At 43.3% G+C, this 12,441-nt stretch overlaps 1 protein-coding gene across 1 annotated transcript in view; it reads left to right on the top strand.

The window, feature by feature from the left end:
- LOC138665169 (lysosomal alpha-glucosidase-like) overlaps positions 1-12,441 on the top strand; it is an 83,026-nt gene that overhangs the window by 57,626 nt on the left and 12,959 nt on the right. Inside the window, exons 12-16 of the mRNA XM_069752429.1 lie at positions 1,318-1,435; positions 1,507-1,640; positions 1,717-1,868; positions 2,263-2,411; positions 6,341-6,482. Coding sequence (XP_069608530.1) covers positions 1,318-1,435; positions 1,507-1,640; positions 1,717-1,868; positions 2,263-2,411; positions 6,341-6,482 — 695 coding nt within the window. The remainder of the gene's footprint in view (positions 1-1,317; positions 1,436-1,506; positions 1,641-1,716; positions 1,869-2,262; positions 2,412-6,340; positions 6,483-12,441) is intronic.

The raw sequence follows: 12,441 nt of genomic DNA on the forward strand, positions 1-12,441 counted from the left end.
AAAAAGAGTTGTCTAATGAACAAAGTACTTTTAATCACAAGATCTCGGAATCAAGATAAGTTTCACAATTTGATGCTTTAACTCAGCACAGGATTTTTTTTTAATCTTATAAATGTGCCCCTGCTGTGTACTGTGTAATGGCTGTGTCTGACCATGCAGGAACATGGTCTGATCATACCACATCTCTTGGGCAGAGGAAGTAAGCAAAAAAGATGTCATTCTGTGAGGGTCTTTGGTAAGGAAGGGGGGGACTTCAAACTGTCCCTGGAATTGGGACTCTAACTAGCCCTGTCCCGAGGGTACTCTTGAATGTAGAGAGGCCTGAGTCTCCAACCTTACTATGCTCCTAATAATGTCCTAAGCTGTCCCCTCCCCCAGAAGGCCTGGGACAGATATGTTGGTGTATATACACAAAAGACAAACCAGGTATAACAAAAAGCCACTTGCATACAAAAACTCTCACCAAGGATAGAGAGGAATAAAGGGAAGGATAGGAAGGTACAAACCAAATAATAATAGGATAATGGAGAAACCCCCAAACTGCAAACAACAATCTCCAGCAGCAACTTTGAACTCCTATGTCAACACACCAACTCCAACAAGTGAGGAAGTAAAACTTTCACAGGAGGGGATGAGAAGGTCTGGCCAGGTTTTATAGAGAGAGAAAAGCAAGCAGGTCAGGAGCAGCTGTACGATTTGAGCTGCAGGTCTCCAACCAGCACACAGTCGTTAACCTCTTCAGATCCGAACAGAATGAAGTCAATTTAATATGAGGAACAAAACACACAGGCTAATTGCAAGACCTGTGATTCACAGTATGTGATGATCGCGTAACCCCATATCTCCCAGGAGGATGTGACACTTGTGACAAGAGTATACGGATATAATATCACAGGATCACAGTTGATTCTTTTTGTGAGGTAAAACATTTCCCTGCCTGTTCGTAAACATGTTTTACCTCACAAATATCAGTAGCTGTAATGTTTATATACTTCCACAAACCCTGCCCAGGAGCTGTTTTATGATCAGACCATGTTCTTGCATGGTCAGACACAGCCATTACACAGTACACAGCAGGGACGCATTTTTTAAGATTATCTCAGCACAGGAACATTATTTTATTTTTACACATTCAATTGTGGAACTTATTATTATTCCAAGATCTTTTGATTAAAATGTACTTTGTTCGTGGGAAACCCCTTTTAAGTAGTTTGTTGTATTATTCCATCTCTGCTCTCCTATGAAATCCAATGGCCAAATGTGTAGATTTATTACTGAGCAATCACTGCGCGCTCTGTATGTTTTTCTCTTTTTCAGCGGTAGTTGGCGGTACATTACGACGCGCTACAATCTGTGCTTCGAGTCAGCAACATATCTCTTCTCATTACAACCTGCACAATCTGTATGGACTGTCTGAGGCAATAGCATCCCACCAGTAAGTGAGCAGATGAGATGTTACTACTGTATGTTTATCTCATGACTGATCTCTTTTGTGCTTTTTCCTAGTGCCATGGTGAAGATCCGGGGAAAACGTCCCTTTGTGATATCTAGATCCACTTTTTCCAGTCATGGTCACTATGCAGGTCATTGGACAGGAGATGTGGAAAGTTCCTGGGAACAGCTTTACTACTCAGTACCAGGTAGGATATGGGTAAAACAATTGTACTATGATCATGAGAGCGGATGTCAGTCTCTTCTCTTTTTGTCACTTTTCAGCCATATTACTTTTCAATATGTATGGTATCCCTCTGGTTGGGGCGGACATATGTGGTTTTAATGGGAATACAACTGAAGAGCTGTGTGTGCGGTGGAGTCAACTTGGTGCTTTTTACCCATTTATGAGAAATCATAACGGTCATGATGCCCGGGTAAGAAAATACTTGTGCTCATTTCTGAAATGTATTATTCGTGCATTGCCTAAAAGTTTTTTGTGGCTAAAATTGCATGGGATCTAAGTGCAGAGTGCTGAGACCCCAACTGATGCCCACAACCAACAAAGTGCTTTACCAAATGGAGCTCTTCTCTGAGACTGAAGATGCGTTCCATGAGGAGCTTGGCTGATTACTTCTGCCCCTTCATGAAGTGATCAGTAGGGGTATGGATGCGGAGACCCAACTAATCAAAACTTCTGACCTTTCTGTATAACATGTGAAAAGATTTCTAAGAATGCACTTATTGCATTTTTTTTTGCCTTCTGCAAAATATTGCATTTGCTCAATTTTGAAGAAATATCATTGTTATATCCTCTCCCTTTTCCTTCAGGCACAAGAGCCGTATGTTTTTAGCAAAGAATCTCAGGACACCATAAGGAATGCTTTAAACATTCGATATTCCTTGCTTCCATATCTTTATACCTTGTTTCATAAGGCTCACAGTTTTGGTGAGACTGTTGCTCGTGCACTCTTTCTTGAGTAAGTTTTATTTATTTAATGAATATATATATATGTGTGTTTGTGTGTATATTCAGATTTGTGAATACTCACAGTGCAGGCTGTGAGGATTCTCTGGCGGTGACCACAAGTGACCACAAGTATGCTATTTTCATATATGCAGTCACATGCCGACTAGACGTTTGTGGTCTCATTAAATGCAAGTGAATTGAGTGAGATCGGACACGACTAGTCGGAATGTGGCCGGAAGTATACACCGAAGAACATTACCTTTGACATCAAAGACATGCTTGCATTTATGACACTCGTATTACTCCATATAAAACTTGGCTGATTATATAGCTCTATGAATGTCCCCTTAGTGACAGCCTTTACTACAAGAAGATACCATGTGGGTTGCAAATTGGAAGTAGGTGCACATTCTCCTGGAGTCGACTACTTGACTCCAGAGGCCATCAATACTATGTAGGCTTGAAAGAACCGCACGTCATAAAGCACAATAATATGCTTTCAAACTGTTTGATTTTCCTTTATGTCCAAACTTCACGCTATACTCATAAAGGATAGTATGGGAATAATGGTGCCAGATTGCCAGTTGGCATCATTTATGGTCAGAACCACCACGGAATCTATTCGTACTCAAACTTCCGTCTTCCATTCCCGATTTATCTTGGGAAATGCTTTTGCTATTATTTGTCTCACTCCAATCTAAAAATGTAACCTCTAGCGGCACAATACAGAAATGCAGATGTCCCTGGCCGTCCCTCTTAGCATCAGATCTGACAAAAATACAAAATAGAACTTTAGTCCGTCTTTCTGCATCCCATCTTATTTGCCTTGTTCTGGTTGGAACAGTTCAGATCACCCATCACATGTATTTCTTGGTGATTTTTTTTTTTCTTAGTTTATGCTTATACAGGTCCTTCTCAAAAAATTAGCATATAGTGTTAAATTTCATTATTTACCATAATGTAATGATTACAATTAAACTTTCATATATTATAGATTCATTATCCACCAGCTGAAATTTGTCAGGTCTTTTATTGTTTTAATACTGATGATTTTGGCATACAACTCCTGATAACCCAAAAAACCTGTCTCAATAAATTAGCATATTTCACCCATCCAATCAAATAAAAGTGTTTTTTAATAACAAACAAAAAAACCAACAAATAATAATGTTCAGTTATGCACTCAATACTTGGTCGGGAATCCTTTGGCAGAAATGACTGCTTCAATGCGGCGTGGCAAAGAGGCAATCAGCCTGTGACACTGCTGAGATGTTATGGAGGCCCAGGATGCTTCAATAGCGGCCTTAAGCTCATCCAGAGTGTTGGGTCTTGCGTCTCTTAACTTTCTCTTCACAATATCCCACAGATTCTCTATGGGGTTCAGGTCAGGAGAGTTGGCAGGCCAATTGAGCACAGTAATACCATGGTCAGTAAACCATTTACCAGTGGTTTTGGCACTGTGAGCAGGTGCCAGGTCGTGCTGAAAAATGAAATCTTCATCTCCATAAAGCATTTCAGCCGATGGAAGCATGAAGTGCTCCAAAATCTCCTGATAGCTAGCTGCATTGACCCTGCCCTTGATGAAACACAGTGGACCAACACCAGCAGCTGACATGGCACCCCACACCATCACTGACTGTGGGTACTTGACACTGGACTTCAGGCATTTTGGCATTTCCTTCTCCCCAGTCTTCCTCCAGACTCTGGCACCTTGATTTCCGAATGACATGCAAAATTTGCTTTCATCAGAAAAAAGTACTTGGGACCACTTAGCAACAGTCCAGTGCTGCTTCTCTGTAGCCCAGGTCAGGCGCCTCTGCCGCTGTTTATGGTTCAAAAGTGGCTTTACCTGGGGAATGCGGCACCTGTAGCCCATTTCCTGCACACGCCTGTGCACGGTGGCTCTGGATGTTTCCACACCAGACTCAGTCCACTGCTTCCTCAGGTTCCCCAAGGTCTGGAATCGGTCCTTCTCCACAATCTTCCTCAGGGTCCGGTCTCCTCTTCTCGTTGTACAGCGTTTTCTGCCACATTGTTTCCTTCCAACAGACTTACCATTGAGGTGCCTTGATACAGCACTCTGGGAACAGCCTATTTGTTGAGAAATTTCTTTCTGGGTCTTACCCTCTTGCTTGAGGGTGTCAATGATGGCCTTCTTGACATCTGTCAGGTCGCTAGTCTTACCCATGATGGGGGTTTTGAGTAATGAACCAGGCAGGGAGTTTATAAAAGCCTCAGGTATCTTTTGCATGTGTTTAGAGTTAATTAGTTGATTCAGAAGATTAGGGTAATAGGTCGTTTAGAGAACCTTTTCTTGATATGCTAATTTATTGAGACAGGTTTTTTGGGTTATCAGGAGTTGTATGCCAAAATCATCAGTATTAAAACAATAAAAGACCTGACAAATTTCAGTTGGTGGATAATGAATCTATAATATATGAAAGTTTAATTGTAATCATTACATTATGGTAAATAATGAAATTTAACACTATATGCTAATTTTTTGAGAAGGACCTGTACATGTTCAAAGGATATAACCTATTCCAGGTGTTATGCGATCTCATTGCATGGGACATTTCTTCTCCTTTATTTTAGTATATGGACAGTTTTTTTTTTTTTTCTTAAATGCATTTATTTTGGGCTGACAATTTTTGCAATTCAGTTCAATTACATATCTATCATTATTTAGCTTTTAAGTTTGTTTGTTTCCTTGATCATTGTTGGCTGCAGAATGAAATTAAAGCCTCATTCAGATGAGGGTATGAAAAATCATCAAATTCATCCAGAAAAGAACTGATTACGGTTATCGTGTTATCAGAGTTTTTTTTTTTTTTTTTTTTACATGTGTGGCATCCGTTTTTAAATATAAATAATGTAAAATGTACACAATCAAATACAGGTTCCTAGGTTAAATTTGGATCCAATATGGATGCTCAGTATTACCATATTTTGCAGATAAGACGCTCTGGATTATAAGACGCATCCCAAACTTTGAGGAGAAAAATAAAATGGTGGTGCTTCTTATAATCCATGCGTTGTATTTCTTACCGGGGTGGTGGCTGTGGTGAAGCGGGGTCCTAAGGTCACTGCTGGTGGAGGCAAGAGTGGGGCGATGATGCAGGCAGGGATGAGGGGGTGTTTGGATGTGCGGCGTGCCGTGGGGGTGTGCTGCGGGGGTGTCTGGCAGTGCTGCGAGAGCTATGCCAACATTTTGTGAAAGGCCAGAGCCCCCGCAGTTCCATGGTTTCCTATGTGGTGAACTCCGGGAAAATGGCTGCCGGGGGTGGTGCATGCGCAGATGGAGATCTTGGCACCACATCTCGGGAGATGAGCTTGGCACTGAGATCTCATCTCCCGAGATCTTGGTGCCGAGATCTCCATCTGCTATGTTTTTTACATAGAGCAGAGAAAAGAGAATAATTAGCTGGGAAGAAAGGCAAAATGAGCAATTGTAAGTTACACAGTGCTATACAGTATGATTGCAATATATTAAGAGGATAAAAACTTTGATGAGAGGAGGAGTGCTTCTTTAAGAACTTGATTTTAGTTCAACATATTTAAAATTTGAACTGTGGATTCCACAGTAGCCAGTTATCTATTAGTGGTGTGGTGCATGTCTGTATTCCGGGGCGGAATGTGGGGGACTTTTGTCTCAATCTCTACCAGAGTCGCCATGTAGCCCCAACCTAAATTTAGCAATGTGAACTGCACCCGAACGTTAATTTTTTTTGTGTGTGTGTGTCTCTGGACCCTATTTTAGTTTGAGTCCCCTGTTTTTAATGTGACCCGCCTAAAAATCGGTAAGAGGATTTTACTTTTATTTACCCTCGACTTGTATTTGGAATTAAACATTTCAGCACTTAGATCGTTTGGTTTCAAAGGCATGTTTTAATCCAAGTATACAAATAGGTTGTTACTCAGTTTATCTGTCTCTTCAAGGTTTCCTACTGACGAAAACACATGGACAATTGACCGTCAGTTCCTTTGGGGTGATGCACTGCTGATCACCCCAGTCCTTGAGCAGGGAAAGACTGAAGTAAATGGATACTTTCCTGCGGGAGCGTGGTACGCACTACAAACGGTAAGCGCCTCCTGGGAATATCTTCTTTTCATTCATTATATGCTAATTAACATATGAAGCAAAATATGTCTGGGAACCTGAAACAACGTTGGTGTTATTAACGTTTATAGACCGTCACCGATTGCTCACACCCCAGGTAAGAAGCGCTCAGTTGTGTACAGACCCAGAGCCTGTCCATTATGTCCGGACACCATTGTGTGGGCACTTCTTCTGTGTTCTGAGCAATTAGTGGGTTTCTCAGGACTTTGACTCCAACTATCCTAGAAGGCGTTTAAAAGACCACATTATAGTAAACCTTTTCCAGAATTTGGAATGGTGACATGGCTGTAACTCTGATTTAAGTTTTTAAAGAACTTTTTGTTATTCTTGTGTAATCCCGATTTGACTTGTTATGCTAATTAGGTTTAGGTGCGCAGGGGCCAGACTTTGCACTGGATCGTCCCCTCCCTGTGCATAGCCCAGCCCCCATGCACTTAAACCGAGGTAGCATAAATCAAATGATTTATTACAGAAGAACAACAAAATGAATTTCAACAAAAGGTATCAATGTAATCAGTATTATAGCGGCATTTCAGCCATGTATTTACTTTTACATTCCAAATTAGTGCTGACCTTTTCTCTTTAAGCAGCCCCTTTCATGTTCGCATCCTCATCAGTTCCATTTATTATCTTCCGTATTAAAAATCATTTGGGGTCCACTTTCCTTTTAAGTGGAAAATCTGTGACGTAGAAGCCTGTGTCCTAGAGCCTTCATTCAGGCATCTCTGTTGAAAAAACTAATTGATATACTCTATTTCTCGGTCTCCCATGACAGCACTACGGAGAGAGGGGATCCGCCCTTCAGGGACAGGAAACCCAACAGATAAAAGGGCGGTACCTCTCCCTCGCATCAGTTGGTTTCCTGTCCCTGAACAGGGAACCTCTTTTCGGTGGTACCTGTAGGAAGACCGATGGACCGGGACCGGGCGGTCGGGTACCGGCAGCGAGGAGGCTCCTGCCGCGGCTTGTTCCGGCTCCCGAAGCCGCCACCGCTGGAACCGAGGGGTTCTTCAGGGTGAGCGGAGGGAGAACGCCGCCGATTCGGAATGATGAAGGGGCGCTGGATCACCCGGAGCTCCTGTGCCGGTAAGCGCACGCTCCGGGTGTACTAAGATGGCCGCCGCTCCAGAAATGCAGCTGGACTTCCGGGTCATCGCCGCGCGCATGCGCGGTAGCTTCTTTCTCCCGGGAGGATGTGACGCAGGACCGGAAGTGCGGGGAACGCCGGGGGTGGCGCCAATTACAAATAGGGAGATGGTGCTCACTTAGTTGTCGCACTATCTCCCTGTAAATCATGGAAGACAGCGATCCACAGGAGCTGCAGCCGAGGCAGCAGCACCATAAGAAAACAGACCCTAAGAGCACCAGGAGTGGGTCTAGCAGCCGTTCTACACAGCGCAGCAGATCTGCTGCGAAGACTAATTCACCTCCTCGGGAACCTTCCATTCCAGACCCAGGGCCCCCTCCAGAACCGGTACCTGCCTGCACGTCCGAATGGTGAGTGATCTTCGTGAAAGTCTGTATTATAATGGGGCTCCCTCTTCTCCCTTAATAGGGAAAGAAGAAGTTGGAGAAAAGAAAAAACAAATCCTGCCCCATCTGTGACAAAGCTTTACCAGTAGCCTGGGACAAAAAGCTTTGCAAATCATGTATCCAGCGTGTGCTATGTGAGGAAACTCCCGACTTTGCATCTGAACTAAAAAACATAATTAGATCTGAGGTTCAGAATGCTGTATCTTCCTCCAAAAAAAGGGAAAGATAAAATAAAGGAAACAGTACATTCCCACTCTGTCCGATCTTCATCTGAAGACGCAGATTCTGACGATTCTGACTCCTCCCTATCCTCCTCCGAGGAAGATTCGGGCCGACATTGTTTTCCACTCGAGGAAGTGGATACCTTAGTGAGAGCCGTTAGGGCTACTATGGGGGTGGAGGAGCCTAAACCTGACAAAACAGCCCAAGATGTAATGTTTGGTGGTTTGGGACAAAAAAAGCGGAAAACCTTTCCTCTAAATCCCAATGTCCAATCTCTAATCAAAAAAGAATGGGAGAAACCAGATAGGAGAAACTCTTCGGTGCCCTCGCTTAAGAGGAAGTATCCCTTCGAAGATGACACATCCACTTCCTGGGATAAGGCACCAAAATTGGATGTAGCGGTGGCAAAGGCCTCGAAAAAATTTGCGCTCCCGTTCGAGGACATGGGTACCCTCAGAGACCCTTTAGACAAGAAAGCAGACACGTTTCTTAAGGGGGCATGGGAATCGGCTGGGGGTAGCTTGAGGCCTACTGTTGCGGCTACCTGCACCTCCAGATCTCTGATGGTGTGGATCGACCAATTAGAAAATCAAATTAGAGACGGGCTACCCAGAAATAAATTACTGGATTCTATCCCTGCAATTAGAGCAGCAGCAGCATTCCTGGCGGACTCCTCGGCAGACTCCGTACGGTTAACATCTAAGGCCGCTGCTCTCTCCAACGCAGCCAGAAGAACCTTATGGCTCAAGAGCTGGCCTGGAGATCTCCAGACAAAGCTATGTTCTATTCCGTGTGAAGGGAATTTTCTGTTTGGAGAGACCCTGGATGACATCCTCCAAAAAGCGGGAGACAAAAAGAAGGGGTTTCCAAATTTAGGTCCAGCCCCATTCAGGCAGTCCTTTCGGAACCGGAGATTTTTCCGCCGCAGACCCCCCAGGGAGCAGAATAAATGGGAAGAAGGCAGGAGAAGGGATAGAAGTTACCTCTTTGGCAATACCTCTCGAGACAAAAAACCCTCCAAATGACATTTTGCCTACGGTGGGGGGAAGACTCGCATCATTCCTTCCCGCCTGGAAGAAAATATCCAACAACATCTGGATTCTAAACATCATACAGTACGGTCTAAAAATAGATTTTATTTCTTTTCCTACCCGGAATTACATAGAAACGAAAATAAGATCCTCGACAGCAGAACAAGCAGCTTTAGAGAAAGAAATTATTTCCCTACTGCAAAAATCTGTGATTCAAGAAATCTCCCCTCAGGAAATAGAAGGTTTTTTCTCCCCTCTTTTTTTAGTACCAAAACCCGACGGGTCCTTTCGGACCATTATAAATCTAAAAAACCTAAACAAATACGTAAGAAATCACAAATTCAAAATGGAAACAATAAAGTCCACCATAAAAATCCTGTTTCCGAATTGCTACATGGTCGTGATAGACCTAACCAACGCATATATCATGTGCCCATCCACAATCAATTTAAAAAATTCCTAAGATTGGCAGTTCCCATAAAAGGGCAATTAAGATTTTTCCAGTACAGAGCTCTTCCGTTCGGGATCTCTACAGCTCCTCGAATATTCACGAAGATAATAGCGGAAATGATGGCCCACATAAGGGAACAAAATATTTTAATAGTCCCTTACCTAGACGACTTTCTCATCGTAAGCAACTCGGCTCAAAGTTGCAGAGAACAGAGAGACCGAGTAATGACTATTCTGACGGACTTGGGGTGGCTCATAAACATAAAAAAATCAAAGTTGGAACCCTGTCAGGTACAGGAGTTCCTAGGTCTGACATTAGACTCCCGAGTCCAAGAATGTCGACTTCCAAACCCCCAAAAAGACAAAATATTAGCCATGATAGCACGAACATTTCACCATCCTTCCATGACTCGAAGGAGAGCAATGTCGCTACCAGGCTCTCTGTCCTCATGCCTACCAGCGATACCCTTCGCACAATTTCACACAAGGGAGCTTCAGTGGCTCATACTAGAATGGCAGTCACTACTAAAGAACAACTTGGAAAGTTGGATTACCCTAAATTCCTCAGTTATTCATTCCCTTCGTTGGTGGGGGGAAAGCCAAAACTTATCAAGAGGAGTTCCTTGGGTGACAAAAATATCCCGGGTAATAACAACCGATGCGAGTCCCAGAGGGTGGGGGGCTCACATGGGGGACAGAGTGGCTCAGGGAACCTGGTCAGTTCAGGAACTATCAGCATCCTCAAACCAAAAAGAACTTTGGGCAGTACTTCAGGCTCTTCTTTCTTTTCTGACTTCTATTCAGGGGCATCATGTCCGAATTTTTTCGGACAACAAAGTGACTGTAGCGTATATAAACCACCAGGGAGGAACAAGGTCTCGGGCACTCATGAGTTCTTCCATCAAAATTTTCAACCTTGCGGAAGAAAATCTACTATCCCTCTCTGCGCTACACATTCAGGGTTCAAACAACGAGAGAGCAGATTATCTGAGTCGATCTCAGTTAAAACAAGGCGAGTGGTCCCTAAACCAATCCATCTACGATCAGATCACAGAAATGTGGGGAACACCGACAATAGATTTATTTGCCAATTCCAAAAACAAAAAGGTGAACAAATTCTGCTCACTGAACCCGGGAGGGAATCCACAGGCTCTAGATGCCTTTATGATTCCATGGACTCAAAAATTGACTTATGCTTTTCCTCCAACTATTCTGATCCCGGCAGTCATTCGGAAAGTCAGAGAGGACAAAACGAAAATGATCCTTACAGCCCCGTTCTGGCCAAAAAGGACGTGGTTCTCCTGGCTGAGGATGCTATCTGTCTCGGACCCATGGGTCCTACCGAATATACCAGACCTTCTACATCAAGGGCCGATCTTGAACCCACAGGAATCGAACCTACATTTGACAGCCTGGTTTTTGAACGGGGACTATTAAAAGAAAGGGGTTTCTCAGACAACTTAGTCACCACGTTGTTAAAAAGTAGAAAACCCATCACTACTAGAATATATGGGAAAACATGGAAAAAATTTCTGTCCGTCTCCAAAGTAAAAGTCCAGGATGGGCCCTCAATTCCTAAAATACTTGAGTTCCTACAAAAAGGTCTGGAACAGGGGTTGGCGGTTAGTACTCTTAAGGTACAAATAGCAGCTCTAGGAGCACTTTATAATCATAATATTGCGGCCAACCCATGGATAATCAGATTTATTAAGGCAGTAACAAGATCAAAGCCCTTAGTTTCTCAAAAAGTGCCCTCATGGGACTTAAATTTAGTCCTCTCGGCGTTAACGGGTCCTCCATTCGAACCCATAGAGACGATTCCCATTAAAACATTATCACTTAAAACTATTCTTTTGGTAGCGTTAACCTCTGCACGCAGAATAAGTGACATTCAAGCCTTATCCTCCAATCCACCCTTCACTAAAATATTAGATGATAGAGTCACTCTTAGACCTGACCCGGCCTATTTGCCAAAAGTGGCATCAAAATTCCATAGGTCACAAGAAGTATCCCTGCCATCCTTTTGTCCAAACCCCAAAAATGAGAAAGAACAGAACTTTCATAATCTAGACGTCAGAAGATGCCTAATCCAATACTTGGATTCCACCAGAGAGTATAGGAAGGAAGGCTCTCTGTTTGTCTGTTTCCAGGGTCCCAGAAAAGGATTTCGGGCATCCAAGGGTACTTTGGCGAGGTGGATAAAGGAGGCGATAGTCTTGGCATATTCATCCTCGGGGAATGAGATCCCAGATGGTATAAGAGCACATTCCACAAGAGCGGTAGCTACCTCATGGGCTGAGAGGTCAGAGGTATCGATAGAGCAAATCTGTAAAGCGGCCACCTGGTCATCACCATCAACCTTTTTTAGACACTATAGATTAAATCTAGCCTCTGTGTCTGACTTAACCTTCGGACGAAAGGTTCTCGAGGCGGTGGTCCCTCCCTAAGCTTAGTCTCTGCAATTCTCTCCGTAGTGCTGTCATGGGAGACCGAGAAAGTCGTAGTTACTCACCGATAACGGTGTTTCTCGGAGCCCATGACAGCACTCGCTTATTCCCTCCCATCACGAGTGCGGTGAGCACCTTTAATTAAATATAATTTATATAGTGTATATAGTATAAGTATAGGTACGGGGTTCCTCTATTAAGATATGTTATAATACGGTTTTTTTCTCTGTTGTAAAC

This window comes from Ranitomeya imitator, chromosome 2, assembly GCF_032444005.1.
Source record: "Ranitomeya imitator isolate aRanImi1 chromosome 2, aRanImi1.pri, whole genome shotgun sequence".
Taxonomy (NCBI): Eukaryota; Metazoa; Chordata; class Amphibia; order Anura; family Dendrobatidae; genus Ranitomeya; species Ranitomeya imitator.